The following is a 17,118-nucleotide window of genomic DNA, read 5'->3' on the forward strand; positions in this document are numbered from 1 at the left end:
ATGTGATGATAATTTGTTGATAGCAGAGAGCAGAGTGAGATAAGCTCATCCTCTTTAGCTGTCCAATCACAGACTAGGGGCGGATCCAGAATGACCTGAGCTCACAGGCTATGAGTTGAAAGATTCTGGTCTTCAGACTGAGGACATCTTGTGGTAGAAAAAAGTATTGCAGGGACATAAATTCATTGAAGGCGAGTGTTGCAGCAAAATTCGGTTTTGTTATTTTATCTTTAATGGAAAGTTTTGTAGTATGGGTCGGCTCCTTCATCAGAGCAATAGTGAACATTGTTCATTGGGGACACCAAGTTGGGTCCATTTTGGAGAGATTTCCTCTAATTTCCTGTAGTGTCTCCAGGACAGGAAGTGAAGAGAATCCCCCCCCCCATAATATGACTTTATCTGGATTGCAGGCCAATCAAAGGGAAGGCTGGGGCAGCACCAGGCAGGGTTCTGAGGGGTCCAGGATCCTTCTTTCTAGGGTGGTCACCCCAAAGCCGACCAAGGGGACACCTACCCTTTCATGTCAGCTGATCCAGGGAAGCCCCCTCCCCCAGAGAATTCCCCTCTCTTTTGGTATATGGGATGGCGATGGATGCCCCCATGTGTCAGGACTGCATGGAGTGTGATGAGTGAGGGCGTGGCAAGTGAAGAAGAGAAGCATGGCAGGTCTGATGGATGAGCATTTACATAATATTGCTACCTGGGGGGTGGGGCAGAGGTGCAGATTCGGCTTAGATACCCTTTAAAGAAGACCAGGTCACTGATGGAAGCTGCCATTACTCCTCCAGTTCCAGTAGTGTCAGTCGCACACAGGAAACAAGCATGCAGGTGACTGAACACCTGAGCTTCATCCTCATTTTGGGTCAGAGATTCAGCGCCCAATGATGGCTGCGGATCAGAACCCCAACCAGGATAATCTGTGACATCATGTGAAGCAAACACAGAACTCTGACCTTCGATCAATCAATCACCTCAACATTGATGAACATTATAGAGCCTGGAGCTGTCTTTCCTGTGCATTGTTTGCGACCAATCACATTTTACGTCGTTTCCAAGGGGTTAAATTAAAAAATCCATCATTGAAATATTGTAATTACAATCTATGACCTGAAGGTGTCACTGTGACAACTCCAATTACCAAAGTAGGGGTTCACCCTGTGATGTTATTTACCAGAACAGCGACCCCTACTGGTGCACCACACACATTACACTCTGATTGTATACAATGTAGTACAAGGCACTGGCCAGATACAATTTGATTGGATGGATCATAGAAGTCCTCATAGGATTTATAACAATGGGGATTTTCTTTTGTTTGGGATGCACAGGCCGGCTAAAATCCCATTGGCTGTTATTGAGCATTTGACATGCGTGAGCCAGCTTTGCATTTCTTCAGACACATACCCTGCTGAATCAAGGACAGAACCAAAAGAACCTCAGTGGGTCCGGATGGAAATCAATCGTTCAGCCGGCCAGTTCTTCCATATTTTTATTGTTATATTTGATGTACATATCAGGAAAAGCTCCCTCTAGTGGTCAACTTGATATCAGCTAATGTGATTGGAAACCAAATCCCCAGAAGTCCGGGTTCAGACACTTCCTGTTATAGGGTGACAACGCTCTGCCTACCGTATGTATGTGCCGTTGTGTTGTCACCATGTTCTGTGCAGCCTATAGGAAGCCATGCACTGCTGTTGTCACCCTTTGATGAGGAGTTAATCGCCTGATTCATTGTCTCACCCATCCCCCTCTGCACATTGCTGGCTCGATACACTCGGCGCTCCTCTACCTCTGCCCAGCCAGTTTATGGGCGGGGTATCCGGGAGGAGGCGGGGCCAACAGCCCTGTGAGCTGCTGAATATTAATGAGCTGCATTGTGCAATTGGCGATCAGACGGAGCGGGGATCGGAGGTGTCGGGGCTGCGGCGTGTGATGTGACCCGGCCCGGATCTCTCAGCTCCTGATCGGTACCGGATCGCTGTATGTAAGTAGCACCTCCCCCACCCGCACTGCACCGCCCTTCCCCCCAGTGCCGGGAGCCACAGCCCGGCCTCAGGTTGGGCCTCCGGGGGGTAAAGGGGCCCCTTCCGGGGTGAGGGGTCTGCATGGGGTCTCATCACCCCTCAGTTCTGGGGGGGGAGTGAGTTTGGTTCTGGTCACCCCTGGGTTCTGGGATTGGTTCTGGTCACCCCTGGGTTCTGGGGGGGAGGGGTTGGTTCTGGTCACCCCTGGGTTCCGGAAACATTCCCACCACCTAATGGGGCCCCTAGTGACCGTGATATCCGGCACCAAGATTTCTGCCTCCGCCGGCCCTCTTCCCATAATGGGCCGTTACCTATCACTGGTCACATGACCGGCCATCTGACCCATTGCCCCTTGTCAGGTCCCTCTGATCCAAACATTTGCCCAGAACTGTCTGCTCATTGGCTCCTATTATACCCCTCCCCCATCCTTGCTGGGGGCTGTACCCGGGTCCCCAATGTCGGCCCTTCACCAGCCGGGGGTGCCATGTTTGGGTTGATCGGTCCCGTAGTTGTCGATGCTTCCTAATTTCACGTAATTTGGTGGAAATATGTGAAGAATGGGGCCCCAGACATTTCACTTTCACACCAGGTGAATCACCCAAGGGATGATTGTGCTGCATGAATCCATCTTATCACTGGAATGTGTTTATACCCCGAGTGGCCCCGGCACCGGCCCCAACAACACCCCTCCCCCACCTGGTCCCCACCAGGATCTGTGCCCACCTACCTTCCCCTCACCCCTTCCTGAGCACCACATGGCTGATGGTCCCAAACCTTTATTATTATTCTGTATTTATATAGCGCCAACATATAACGCAGCGCTGTACAATAAATAGGGGGTGCAAATGACAAATACAGACAGTGACACAGGAGGAGGAGAGGACCCTGCCCCGAGGAGCTTACAATCTAACAGGTGGGGGAGGTATCACACAATAGGAGGGGGATATGGAATGGTGGGGAGTAGTGAGGGTTTAGGAGACAGAAGAAGACGGGTAGGTGAGGGGGAAGCGTTGGGTTATAAATGAGCAGAAAGTAGGAGCAAGCCGAATAGGGCAAGGAAGACCATTCCAGAGAGTCGGGGCAGCTCTAGAAAAGTCTTGTAGCCGTGCGTGTGATGAGGTTATGAGTGAGGAAGTCATTAGTAGGTCATTGGAGGAGCGGAGAGAGCAGGCAGAAAGGTAAGTGGGACAAGAACTGTGTAGGGATTTATGTATCGGGTGGGTAGGTGGGGGAGGAGCTGTGGAGGATTTGGGAGATGTCGGAGTTCTGCTCATGTGTGGTCAGTGTAGTAATAGTTTGGATATGGAGATCTCCGTGTCGGGGTGCTATGGCGATGATGATGGCCGATCCCCGGCTGTGTTGCGCAATCTTCTTTCATCATCGGTCGGTTTTCGGGACCTCGGTGATATTTTGTGAACAGAAATTTTCTCCTGTGGGGTTTTTTAGCCATTGGCTCAGTCCCAGAAAACTCCGATTCTAACCGCCTGCACCCGCTTCCGGGTAACTAAAATAAGCAGAAAACCCAAAGTTTCCATGCGTGTGAACGAGCCGTAGCCGGGGGTATTGCAGTCCTTGGTGGGATTTGCATCCTCTTGCTGATCTCCTCCGGCCTCTGATGGCTTCTTCTCTCTACATGTGTGGGACGCACACGGTTGTCTTGGCCCTCGGCTGACGATTGTCTGAGCAAGGTGTTGGCACCGCAGTCGGGGAACATGTGACCGGGTGACAACACAGAATTCAGGAGATGGATGGGGACAGCTGATGGGGGTCACAGAAATCATTTCATGAAGCTGCATTGAGAATTTTAGTTTTTCTGATATTTCCTGGTTGGCTTCTCAGGTCTTGGCTGTCACGTCATGCACACCTGTACCTGGCCGGAGGTCCCAGGAGCCATATTCCAATGAGAGATTTTCCTTCTGCTGTTTTATAATCATTATCACACCATAGTGCTAGGGAGAACATGGAGAACGCGGCGCAGGGGGATGAGATGAATGGAGACGTTCATAGCTGTGAATTAGCAGTGATCTCCCCGGCCCTTTCTAGCTGGGCGCACCACCCGGCACGTTTCAGTACCCACCTGGCTGTTTTTAGTTGGGTCACAAAACCACCTACACCTTGTTCCCACCCAGCTTCTGGATTAGGATTGGAGGGTATTTACCCCCTCTGGGATTGGAGGGTATTTACCCCCTCTGGGATTGGAGGGTATTTACCCCCTCTGGGATTGGAGGGTATTTACCCCCTCTAGGATTGGAAGCTGTTGGAAGAGCACATTGTGTCGGCCCCCTGCTGAGCTCCATCAACTTGGGCCTGAGTATCAATGAGAAGACTCTGCCCCTCCCGCACCATTAGGGGGAAGGGTTCAGAGAAGTATTCAGCAATGGTTTGCTCTTTCCATTCACTACCTGAGAGAACAATGCTGATTCTGCCATTGATTCCCAAGGCCTGAGCATGCTACACATGGCTACACATGGGCCGAAGGACGCACAAGTAGAAAAACTCGGCTGCTTGGTGTCCGGAGCGCTCACTTCATCAAGGCCAATGCGATAATTCCGGCAGCCCTTTTCCTGCCACCTCTGTGTGGAATTTTGTGATTTTATTTTCTGCACTCCGGGAGCAGGATGCGTATGTGTTCCTGGGCAGGATGCGTATGTGTTCCTGACACGGCATGCCATGGGCTCCTGTACCTGGAGGAGCATGTGATTGGCTGGATACATGTGGAAGGATATGGCCTGCCCAGGGCTGTGGAGTTGTTGTGTACCCGGATTTAGATTCTGACCCACAGCTCTGGCACTGGCAGCCATGAAGGTTTGGGCACATTCGGGTTTTATGCGTGCAGTGACCTGGATATGCAGATTGTAATTATGTGGCAGGTGTCCGGTACAGCTGCAGAGATGCACAGCTTCTCTGTCGTTATAGAATGTGCCCAGATTCCTGGGATCCCTCGGCTGCCATCAATGGGCCATCTACATCCCACCATAGCAGTGTTCTTCCCAGAAGCCGGGTAGGAAGAAGCTGTTGCCAGGTGCTGTATTGTCAGTAACCACCTAAAATCAGCCGGGTGGTGCGCCCAGCTAAACGGGTCCGGTGAGATCACTGCATAGTGAATTGACTACCCAATGACTTGTGTATTCTGGAAGTGATATTGATAGACCGGGGTTCCTCCAGAGCTTTCCAGGGGTTCCCTCGGCGATTTGGCAATTTCTGGTAATTAACCGCTGACACCAGCGATGTGTTTAGCCATCAATCCTCCAGGGAAGGCTAGAATTCTGTCCACTGACCACAAATTGTATGGAAAGTTCTTCCCACTGACCATAATGCTAATGATGAGTTATAGATCCAGTAATCATCAGCAGGGGATTTCCTGAGGAAACTACAAACTTTTATGAGTTCCTCCTTGGTTAAAACAATTTGCATTTATCTTAGCAGGGAGGACATATTGCCCGGGTAGGTCGTTTTTTCAGAACATTGAGCTAGTGATGGGGCAGCTGTTATGTTTTCTGGGTGCAATGCAAAGTGGGGTCATTGGGTAAGAATTTCCTGACATTGCCTAAATGGCCACCAAGCAACCATTGCAGTGATCTCCCCAGGCCCATTTAGCTGGGTGCACCGCCCGGCTCTTTTCAGTACCCGCTCGGCTGTTTTAAGGTGGGTACTAATGAGTTGGGTCACAATACCGGGGCCTCCACCCACCTACAGTTTCTTCCCACCCGGCTTGAAGTTTCTGGGTTGAGCACTGCATTGCATTCGGTGATATGCGGCTTTTTCCCACGCTCGTTCACAATCATCCGCCGGGGAGTAATTCCAGTTTCTTTGGGTTATTGCACACACTTGGCCTTTGCAGTGATAGTGCGACGCACTCCGGCATGAAATCTTTTGGCTTTTGTTGAGCATTTCTCTCATGGCATTGTAGCTGTGAGATGGTTATAGCTCTGAGTGGCCCCAGACAGAGATTTCGGCCCCAGCACTGACGATTTGTATTTGCTCATGCGGCTGCTATTGCCACATCTCTGCCTCAATCGGGGACACAAATAAAAGCGCATTCTTCAGGCCTTAAAAGGGAAACAAGTAGAAATAAAAATAACCTATATTTAGCGTCTCTTCCATATCGCAGACGGTGCTCGGTGCTGGGATTTGTCTTCAGGGATCTGATGTGGGTGGGGATCGTTCTGCGCTCGGATTCTGGAGGGAAAATCGGCTTTCTGTGTACGTTGGGGCTAATTCCTTGGGTCAGCCGTAGGCCGGTCTATGGTTCTCCGAATGTCCGGAAAGATGGGAAAACGCCTTTCAGTACCGAGCTGCACAACCTTCCGGAGAGACGTTTTGCAGACTTACGTGCATAGAAATTTTCTAAGATGATGTGATTATTATTATTCAGTATTTATATAGCACCGACATATTCCACAGCACTGTACAAATTTCATAGTCATGTGACTAGCTGTCCCTCAAAGGAGCTCACAATCTAATGTCCCCCCCATAGCCATATGTCTCTAATACAGTCTAAGGACAAGTAACCTAACTGCATGTTTTTGGAATGTGGGAGGAAACCCACACAGACATGGGGAGAACCTACAAACTCCATGCAGATATTGTCCTGGGTGAGATTCCAACCTGGGACCCAGCACTGCAAAGGCCGGACTGCTAACCACTGAGCCACCATGCTGCCCTATGATGGAGGATTGTGCTGCTTAGGGCTTCCCAAATCCCTCTGATCGGAGTTCCTGCTCCTCGGCTTGGTTGCCATTTTTCTTTTTTTCTATCAATAGACTGGTTATGTTTAGGAGTTTGTATCCCGGGGCCCTCTTGGTGCCGGATTATGGATGGGAATGCATAGCATAGAGATCTCCGTATTTGCAGATATCCCATAGACTTTGGATTTGGGTCACAGGAGACTGACACTTGTACGTGGCTACTGCCCAGTAAATCTACCAGAACCAAAATAGCCCGCCAACCTCTGGATCTGCAGGACTTTGTTACCCCAGGCTGCCCCCATCCCATCGCTGGTAATAAATCCCGTTCCTCCGGCATGTCCTTGTAGATCCCTCGCTATGATTGGCCGCCTCGCTGTTTTGAGATTCGGTTACAATGATCTGGCCAACTTTTCCTGCCAACCCCGAGGTCACTACAGGACAAAGCATTGACGTTGGGTGTCGTGGGGCGGGTGTAACGAGCAATCCGCTTAATTATAGGGCCGGGTTTTATAAATCATATAAATTGAATGTATGGCACTGATATCCGTTATATCTCCATCTATACCATAGCGGCCTATACATTCCCTTTAGGGTGACCCCTCCGTCTCTGCACGTGCCGTTCATGTTGGACCTTTGGTTCTCATAGGGCGGCTGTCACATGACTCAGAAGAGGAAAAAAGGAAACCGCAGAGAACACGTGTAGGTGGCACAGCTGTCATTCTGCACTTTCTGCAAAAGATTCCAATGCGACCCCGAGGACACCGGCGAGAGGTAACGGCAACTTTCACACGCTTGTCTATAAAGGAGCAAACGGTGTGTAACATGCAATGAGAGCCAATACACAAAGTAGCTGCAATTCTGTATTCATTCCTTCTAGATTGTAAGCTCTTCTGGGCAGGGACCTCCTCCTGTGTCTGTATCTCTCTGTACAGTGCCGCATCATATGTTGGTGCTATATAAATACAGTTCAATAATAATTCACGAATCACTGAATGGGGTTTATTGTCTGAACCCCTTATGGATGCTAAATGTAAAGTTTGCTGGAGATCATTCTGGGTGACACAAGGAACATATGAGTGCTGTATGGAGGGGCGGCGTGGTGTCCCCAGCGTCCTTTCCATTAAACAATCGCTGTCATTGGAGGTCGGTCCGGAATTCTCAGAATTTTTTTAAGCTGGGTGGGAAGAAGCTGTAGGTGGTGGCAGACCCGGTATTGTGACCCAACTCATCAGTCACCACCCAAAAAACAGCAAGGTGGTTACTGAAAACTGCTAGGTGGTGCGCCCAGCTAAAAAGAGCCGGGGAGAACACTGCTGGGAGCAGGATGCAGCACCTGGAGCCGATTGTTGCTGTAATGCAGTTGAGACCTCACTCGTAGTTGCTGCAATGGAGGCTGAGCCGTGCAAGGTTGCAGTGGTGGCTTCATCACAAGTCTGGTTAGTCCTGAAGGTAAAATAATTTAGTTGTCTGTTCACCTTGCCTGGAATTCAGCTTCATACAACATTATTAGTGTCAATAGGGATCTAATGTTAAAAAGCTTCATTATTATTAAACAGGGTTTATATAGCGCCAACATATTATGCAGCGCTGTACGTTAAATAGGAGTTGCAAATGACAGACACAGGAGGAGGAGAGGACCCTGCCCCGAAGAGCTTACAATCTAGGAGGTGGGGAAGCCGCATTCATAATATTTCTGAATAGAAAAGTCTTAATATTGGCGCCACCATTCACATTCACACATGGTGAATGGCAATACCTGGTGAATCTCAGAAGTCCCTGCAGACAGATCATTTTTATTTATTGAACGTTTGTAGCTTTTGTTTCACTTTCTAATCTGTAGATAAAAGAATCTTCTTTCTAACCAAGCAATACTCGCATCATATATATACAAAGCTCGCACAGGAATACAAATTTGCATCCTTCGGTGGATCTATAAAAAGAAATGTAAAGAAGTCTTCTGTGTCATTATTACTGTGCACTGACTTGACAGGATGCGTTCTTATGACTCCGCTGAGTGATTCACCCATCCTCTGTGAATGTGTCTTACCATCATTAGAGGCTTTGCTGTATTTATGGCCTTGGTTGTACATTGGGCCATACAGCAGATCAGGTTTGCCGGATTTCCCTGCTAGCAGGTGAGCCAATATTTAAAGTGTAGCTGCGCTTTGCCTCTGCAAGGTGAAAGAACAGATTCATTGTAGTTACTTTTTGTCTTTGGATTCTCCTTCTGTTTGTTCACTTGTCTGGTACTTCCAGGTATGGAGAGCATGTGGCTCAGCTCCTCTGCGGCTCAGCTGCAGCTCGGTTGCCCCTGCGGCTCCGCTGGTAATTGGCTGTGCTGGCACTCTGCACGTTCACCTGGATGCATTGCAGCTCTCACAGAGCTAAGAACTCTCTAAGTTATTTCTGAGAATGGAAGGAAGAATGTTTTTTGGTTTTATAGGAATCCGGGTTTACCGCTCAGCAATGGCGGCTGTTGGATTTCACTCACCGCCGATTATTTGGCATATTTTACCGGATGATTTTGTTTGAATGTTTTTATCTAAGTGACAGGACCACTTTATTATTAATTCAGTGGCCATTACATGGGGCCCATCAATCTGCCCCGAGGGTATTGTCAGTCTGTGTTGCACTCAGGTTTCCTTTTTGCACCGCCGTAGGAAAGGGAAATGGAGATTCCAATTTTGTTGCTCTGGGCAACTTTGACACAACATTTCCAAACCAACCGGTTGATGAATGGGCCGCGTTGTCTGCTTCCCTCTCGTGTTGTATGGTGTGTGACATTTTCCCTTCACCTAGCAAAGTCTGCAGTTCCTGTGACTTGGGGCGGTGTGACAGCCATGTAACCTCAGGGAGGGGGCTGGGACTGCTAAATAATTGGGAGAAATCCAAGGATGGGAGTATAAGAAGCCATAGGACAGGAGGAGAAACTGAAGATTTCTATGCCTGGAATGTGTAAATTCCAGAGGAAGATCCCGGAAAATGGGAGTGGTAGATAGGAACTGAGGACAGATAAGAAAGATGGGAAAGAGTTTGGAGACATTCACCCAATATTTCTGGCTTGGAATATGTAATGGAATGATGGTGAGGAAACATCAAAGCTCGGGGACCCAACATTGTACTCCGATTGGTGCACTCGCCGATCCTCCTCTTTATCTGTCCGGTATCGGCCATGATGGTCCAGTCACCCCTCAATTGGAACCAGTACTTGTTGTAGAGTTGGGTGTGATGGGGTGTTCTAGGTGGACGCGGGTGGTTTCTCTTCAGACTATTACATTGATGGCGATGACCCCACTCAATACCTGCGGTCTACAATTTGTTCCCCAGAAATATTTTTAAGCTGTAGGCGGATGGTGGCCCCGATATTGTGACCCAACATTTGGTGCGGGGTGGTGGCCCCGGCTAAAATGTGCTGCGGAGAATACTGATAGGTTGCAGTTTCCTGACCTAATATGGAGGAACCCTGGAAATAACTTTCAGGTCTTAGGGACCCTCTTCTGTAATTATTATACCCACAGATCACAGTATATTAGTGTGGGGGTCAGTGGGAAGAATTCCTCCTACATTGCTGGCCATTGGGAAGAATGTCACCCTTACAGATCATTGGGGTCACTTAAACTGACCTGAGAGGTGCAAACTGCTCCTTGCCCAAGGTACCCCTAGCGCCCCCTCGAGGAACCCTTTTGTAGGGATTAGTACACTACAAGCTCTACCTTCATGCATGTGGTGCTCTTCATGATGTGAATAATTGTGGTGAATGTTTGTGGTCATTTGTGTTTATAGTTGTCTGTTTTAGGCCAATACGAAGCATACAAATGGATTGTAGAGCCGGGCCGATCTGATCTCTGCTGACCACCTTCTGGTATCCTGGTGGTCTTTGGCTTTGTGTGACTTGGATGGGGTTTGTGTTCCATGGCACATATGGGGGAAAGTGGGGGGTGAAAGATTAGCCGCATCTCCTAACCATATCATTTACTGAACCAGGATAAAGATATTGATGCAACTCGATATTCCTGACTTTTATGTCAGCAGAAGGTGGGAGAAGACAACGCAACAGATGTCTGAGGTGTAGGCTGCCATATGCTTCCCACAAGGGAATTCTCGGTGTTCTAATAGCCCGTCTCATGGTACATCGTGGGCCCGGACTACTAAGCATGGCTGATGGTGGGTTATAAATATTATATCGGGAATTAAGCTTTTATGTGTTGGTATTCTATGTTTTGGAATATATGAAAGTTTCTTGTTTTTATATCCCTGTTGGCGGACTCTCCTCTGATCCCTATTAAGAGTTTTAATACCCCAGTGATGCAGTAAAAGAAATGTGTCCATCGCAATATCCGAGGTTATTGGGTTGCAGCTGTACACAATGATCTCTCTGCTGTTGCAAGTCCATGGTGAACACGTCGATAAGATCATAAGATTGTGATTTCAGATATTACCATATTATATTATGATCATTTATTGACCTTCCCCATGAGGATCTATCCCTGTGAAAAATCATTTCCAACCTCCTTTAACGTTCCCTGTGAATCCCCTGAGTAACCCAATAGGCGAAATGCGTCAGAGACGTTCTACTTGTTTCTTTATACCTAGGGATTCCTCTGTATGGTCCTTTCTCCCATGAAGTTAATGGGAATGATGAACTAACATGAATTGTACTTGAGCATTGATAATATAGGGTTAAATATTTTGTACACGTATACCTTCTATCCCTGTTGGGGGACTCCCCTTAGATCCCATGGCTGGGTGTTTTATACCCCGTCATGTAGTACAAGAAATGTCTCCATCGCAATATCCGAGGTTATTGGGTTGCAGCTGTACACAATGGTCTCTCTGCTGTTGCAAGTCACGTTGGTGTCTATGGTGAACACGGCAATTGGAGATCTGTGTGAGGTTTTTGCACGTTGGTGAGCAACCTGACCACATGACCATCATTGTGTGTTCCTGGATGATGAAGGGTGCACGTTGTAGGAGTCTGACACCCATATAGAGTTCATTTTGACATCACGGGAGGGGTCATATGTCCATGAGTCACATGAACAGACGTTTCTGATGAGTGATTGTGACTCTGCATTACACCACAGTGTGGCTTTAGTGGCCCCACAAGCACCTAAAGGGCCACTAACGTGTAGAAGGTCCATGTCACTGCCGATGGTTCTGCTATAGAAAGCTGCGAGCCCCCGGGAGCAGATCTGTCCCTGATTGTCCTCATGTACGTTAGGCTGATGGGGTTCTGGGGGGTCGAACAATTATTATAAATTTGGAAGTCCCAGCGGCCATTGAGAGGTTCGGTGTATTCGGTCGGCCATGTGTCACAATGACGCTCATTTGTTTATATTAGGAGCCGGCAATTTGTTCTTTCTTTTTTCTGAAATCTTCTGCAGCTTTTTAGTTTTACATTTATTGCGATGAAATTATTCTTCATTGTCCAAAATCCAACGCCTTTCCATAGTCTGTGGCCATTTTATGTTTGGTGGTCCTAATAGTCCAATTATTATCTTATACAATAAGTGACACGACTATGGACTTTGTACAGCGCTGCCTAATATGATGGCGCTATATAAATACTGTGTAATATTATATTGCAAAGGTCACATGAGACGGATTCTATCACCTGGTTCTGACCAATACCCCTCCCGGGTAATGACCTCTTCTGCGGGGGGATGGAAAATATGAGATTGGTGATGTAGAACCCGGGGGTATCTCGGCGGGGGGTGGATTCTGAAAGGCTGTATTGGTTCCTACTGATACATTTTTGGTGTTCTTGTGATCCGGTAACACCGACAATAAATGTAGACCGGTCACTGGGGGTCTTCAGGGCAGCTCTGGCTATGATGATAGATGGAGGGATTCCGATCCCCATCCTCTGTCTGTGCCCTTCAGTTTTGATCACTTAGAACTTTGAGATCTTATAATTTCCTCCCTGAATAATCTATAATGGGTTGGGGAAAGTCGGGGGGGGGGGGGAATGATTCCTTATGTGTTTGGTATTGATAGTCATGTCCATCAAAGAGGGGTAACTCGGATTTGGCCCGACCTGGGGGATCATTGGGAATCTAAATGTCTCCGTATAAAGGAACGATCGGGGATTGGAAGGGATGATGGGTATATGTTAGGAGAGTTTGGTATTTGTGGTGGGGAAATATTTGGTGCAGGTGAAGATTTTGGTGTGTGTGGTACATTGATGGTTGGTATTGGTGAACCATGGGCAGAGTTTGTGGCTGCCTCAGATATAAACACTATGGAGGATAGAAACGATAGTTAGGTGGGGGATTTATTTGGTCCTGGTGAGAATTTCGGTCATGGGGGGGTATATGTGGTACATTGATGATTGGTTGGTGGAATTGGATATAATTGGATAACCCTTGGATATAAACACGTACATGCCCATTAATTCTCCCCTCTGTATGTTAGGTGGAGGATTTGGTCCTGTGGGAGGGGGGTGGGGGAGGTGTATTTGGTGAAGGTTTCAGTTACTGGGGGGTATATGTGGTTGGTCGGTGCTTTGGATATAAACATGTACATAGCGAGGGGAGAATCGATGGTTATGTTGGGTGGAGGATTTGGTGCAAGTGAAGGTTTCGGTCACTGGGGGTATTTATGGTACTTTGATGGTTGGTGAAATTAATGTCTGCCTCAGATATAAATGAGGGTGGAATTGATGGTTGAGTTAGGCGGAGGACTTGGTGCAGGTTTCGGGGGTATATATGTGGTACATTGAAGGGGTTCATGCCTGGGGTATAAATTGAAGGTCATGTTAGGTGGAGGATTTGGTGAAGGTTCCGGCACCTGGGGGGTATATGTGGTATATCGGTAGTTGGTGGGGTTCATGCCTGGGGTATAAACGTGTACAGAGGGGAGAATTGGTGGTTTGGATCCTGAGCGGCAGAAGATGAGATTGCAGCAATTCTGTTTAGGAAGCTTTGGGTTTGTTATGTGTGAAGTGCGGGGAGGGGTTGATGGAGGGGAACGGAGCATTCAGGGGGGGTTTATACATTTTTGTGTTTGGGTTGGACACAAAGATCCTGGTGAGAGAGAACAAGACAGAACCCGATGTTCCAGGGACATGAGGGGGGGGGGGGGGGGGGCATCGTGAGGAGGATTTGTGTAGAAATGCCAACCGAACCTCCTGCAAGTCGCTGATTTAACCCTCTGCGCGGTGTACTGCCTGCAAATTGCATTTTCTCTCTGCGTGTTAGCGGCCCGCTCTGTGCGTGTTAGCGGCCCGCTCTGTGCGTGTTAGCGGCCCGCTCTGTGCGTGTTAGCGGCCCGCTCTGTGCGTGTTACCGGCCCGCTCTGTGTGTGTTACCGCTGTGCGTGTTACCGGCCCGCTCTGTGTGTGTTACCGCTGTGCGTGTTACCGGCCCGCTCTGTGCGTGTTACCGGCCCGCTCTGTGCGTGTTACCGGCCCGCTCTGTGCGTATCACCACCTGCAGCTGACCTGACTTTGTCATTCCATCAGCAACAAAACATTTTGTATTTAACAAAACATATTTCCCATTTTTTGTACATGGAGTTTATTGGTTCAGAGGGACAGAGTAGGTAACGTGCCACCACCTGTGCCTTCGGCAATGAAGGGAACCTGAGGCCGGGGTCTGGGCCTGACACCAATAAATGATCCCTAAACACATTGTGGCTGACCTGTGGGGTAACAGATCCACAAAATCCACAGCCCAAACACCCAAGTGCTTCAGGAAATTAAAGGCTGCTGAGTCACTGCTGGGGGGGGGGGGGGGGGGAAGAAAAAAATGCCAAATCACTCCGGGGAGGAGATTTAGCTGGACTGCTGAGTCAATGCTGGGAGTGGGGAGCTGAGCTGCCGAGTCACTGCCCTAGGTAGTGGGGAGCTGAGCTGCCGAGTCACTGCCCTAGGAAGTGGGGAGCTGAGCTGCCGAGTCACTGCCCTAGGTAGTGGGGAGCGGAGCTGATTGTATGTTGGGCCTAAATAGTACAAAACATATGCAGTACTTGAGTGAATACATTCACATTTTTCTATGTTGTTTGCTGTAAGGATTTTACTGATGGAACGCCTGCGGTTTTGTTTTGGTGGCGGCCCAGCAGGGCTCCTCCTGCTTTCCTTCACCTCTCCATCATACAGAAAGCTGACTGCTCCTTCATTTTGCTGCCCCGGTGACAATCATTGCACATATTCCCGGGACTGACAACAGCAGGAGTTGTGTGGAAGGAATGGTGTCAGCCCTGCCCAGTTTTCCTAAGTTACTCAGTTTAACCCTTCGCTGTGTCAGGGAAAACAAATTGTCTGTTTCCACCCTTGTGAGTCATGTTGAAGCTCGCTGGAATAAATGGCAATAACAGTGCTTCAGTCAGCCAGGGGATTGGAATACAGACCCAGCTCGGTCATGTCGTGGGGTTCCATGCACCTGGCTGGGATGGGCCCCTGATTTTGGTTCTGCCAGTCCTGGCCCAGTTTTCGTATTTTAGAAATAAAGACGTTGCGATTGGGAAGATTCAGGTGGACTATCAGAAGTTCTCTGGGGCAATAAATTATTTTGTTGGGGGTCATCAGTGGGGTGTCACTGGTGGGGTGTTCTGTGATTGGTGATATTTCCCCATGTGACCCTGGCTGGTGTGTGTGATTTGCTTCAGATGGGAAGGTTCCTCCAGACTTCCTCCTCAGCCTTCCAGGCTGCATACAGTTCTCTGATACAAGTTGTAAGGACGATGCGGAGACGTTTGGGCGGCTGGAAGGAGCTGAGCTGGTTGTTGGAGCTTCCTTGATTCTTCATGATTCCATCATTTACCCCTGGTGGGGTCAGAGGAGGCTCCTCAGGGGTGGGGTCTATAGATAATCCTCCAATCTGAGCCTTGTGGGTGAATCTTCTGGCTGCTTTGTGGTGGAGATTGGGATTCTGCTTCACCTGGATGATGAACCTTCTCAGGAGGTGCTGCTGGGGGTATCTATTGCTGACCCGTGGGGGGGGGGGGGTTGAAGCAGAGTAGGGTGGCCCTTTGGTTTGCTCCCTGATCTGTATATTGTCAATGTTTGGGGATCGGAGTAACTTTTATAGATGGAGGCCATGGCCTTGGTGGGTTCTCTCATTGCTGTGTCCGTACAGCTTCCTATACACAATGACATCGTTCTTCTCCCGTCTCAGAGCGCTTTGTTTGGAAACTCACACAAGCATTGAGAGTGGGGCCATACAAACTCCATGCAGTCGCTAGTGTTTTGGCCTGATAGGCTAGACCTGCTGGTCGCTGTGTGCAGGGTGAGAAAGTTCCTGGCACTTTGAATATTTAGGCTTTGCCTGCCCTGTATGATTTGAATATGAAGCTCCTATGTGGCGCCCCCTTCAGACGAGTACTTGTCATACCACATGACCGCCTCCGCCATGACCCAGAGCTGAGCTGTTTTTCTGGTTTGTCGCTCACTTTGGCACAATCTCTTCCCCCGATGTCGGTGACATTTTGGGAGGTTCCGTCGCCCTCGTTCGGTGCTGACTCACAATTGTCTTTTTTTTGGTTCCTGCGTGCGGTGAGGACACCATGACACCTGTCACCTCGCTCCTGTTTCTGCATTGCTCTCCCACCCACTGCGCAGCTTTTTCCGTTCCCACCTCTGCACATTTCCTGTCCCCGGTCTGCATTCCTGGGCCCCCCTCTTCCTGAACACACCCTGCACTGACACCCACAACCATTGGGGGGCGTATATACCACACAAAGGTCACCCACTTCCCCTGCAACCCCGTCTGCCCTCCCTGTGCTCATTTTATATATTTTATTATTTGTGACTTTTTTATATATATGTTAATGTGAATTGTATTTCATATTGCCATCTGATGGGTGAAGTCATAATTAGGATTTTATGGCTAATTTATAGATTTTCTGTGGCTGTCTGCTCCTGGCAATCATGTGGTTAATCAATGGGTGTCTGTAAAACCAGTGCCAGATGCGGGCATTGTGCCAGCTTCCACATCCTGTGTACAGAATGCCTGATCATGTGACCAGAGGGAAGGCCGGGGGCAGATGAGCAGAATATTAACCTTTGCAGGAGGAAGGTGCATGGCGGCGCGCGTTATGCACGCTGCATCATTATACAGGGAAAGCTGAGAGTCATGCTGCGGGGGGGGGGGATTTAAAGTCGACAAAGACATTTACATGTAACCTGTGTCTCCGCAGCCAGTGACTACAGCCACCTGCAAATGAATTCCATGAACCCCATGAAACCATCGCACCCGGGCACAGGACACAGGTGAGTGCTGCCGTTCATTCTTCCTGCACGCGTGCAATGGCTCCTCTTTGTGTCTGTACATTGGGATACAGATGATGCCATTTTATGTTTCACCTTATTGCGAGTTCCTGAGATCTGCATGCTATGATGATGCAAACTTCATGTGGAAGGGAACAATGGCTGCTAACAAGGAGAAGCTGCAGCCTTTTTTTAATGA

The 17,118-nt window shown here is 48.7% G+C and overlaps 1 protein-coding gene across 5 annotated transcripts in view; it reads left to right on the forward strand.

Annotated features, from left to right (window-relative positions):
* The first annotated feature begins 1,837 nt into the window (after positions 1 to 1,837).
* The window catches only part of ZMIZ2 (zinc finger MIZ-type containing 2), a 30,819-nt gene continuing 15,538 nt past the window's right edge, over positions 1,838 to 17,118 (forward strand). The window contains exons 1-2 of one of the 5 annotated variants that reach the window (XM_072402920.1): positions 1,838 to 1,984; positions 16,850 to 16,922. In XM_072402920.1, the coding sequence (XP_072259021.1) occupies positions 16,873 to 16,922 (50 nt within the window). In that variant the 5' untranslated portion in view covers positions 1,838 to 1,984; positions 16,850 to 16,872. Of the gene's footprint in view, positions 1,985 to 10,338; positions 10,877 to 15,693; positions 16,206 to 16,849; positions 16,923 to 17,118 lie in introns of those variants that run through there. The other 4 variants (XM_072402923.1, XM_072402919.1, XM_072402918.1 and 1 more) reach the window with 4 other exon arrangements.

The sequence above is a fragment of the Pyxicephalus adspersus genome, chromosome 2, assembly GCF_032062135.1.
Source record: "Pyxicephalus adspersus chromosome 2, UCB_Pads_2.0, whole genome shotgun sequence".
NCBI lineage: Eukaryota > Metazoa > Chordata > Amphibia > Anura > Pyxicephalidae > Pyxicephalus > Pyxicephalus adspersus.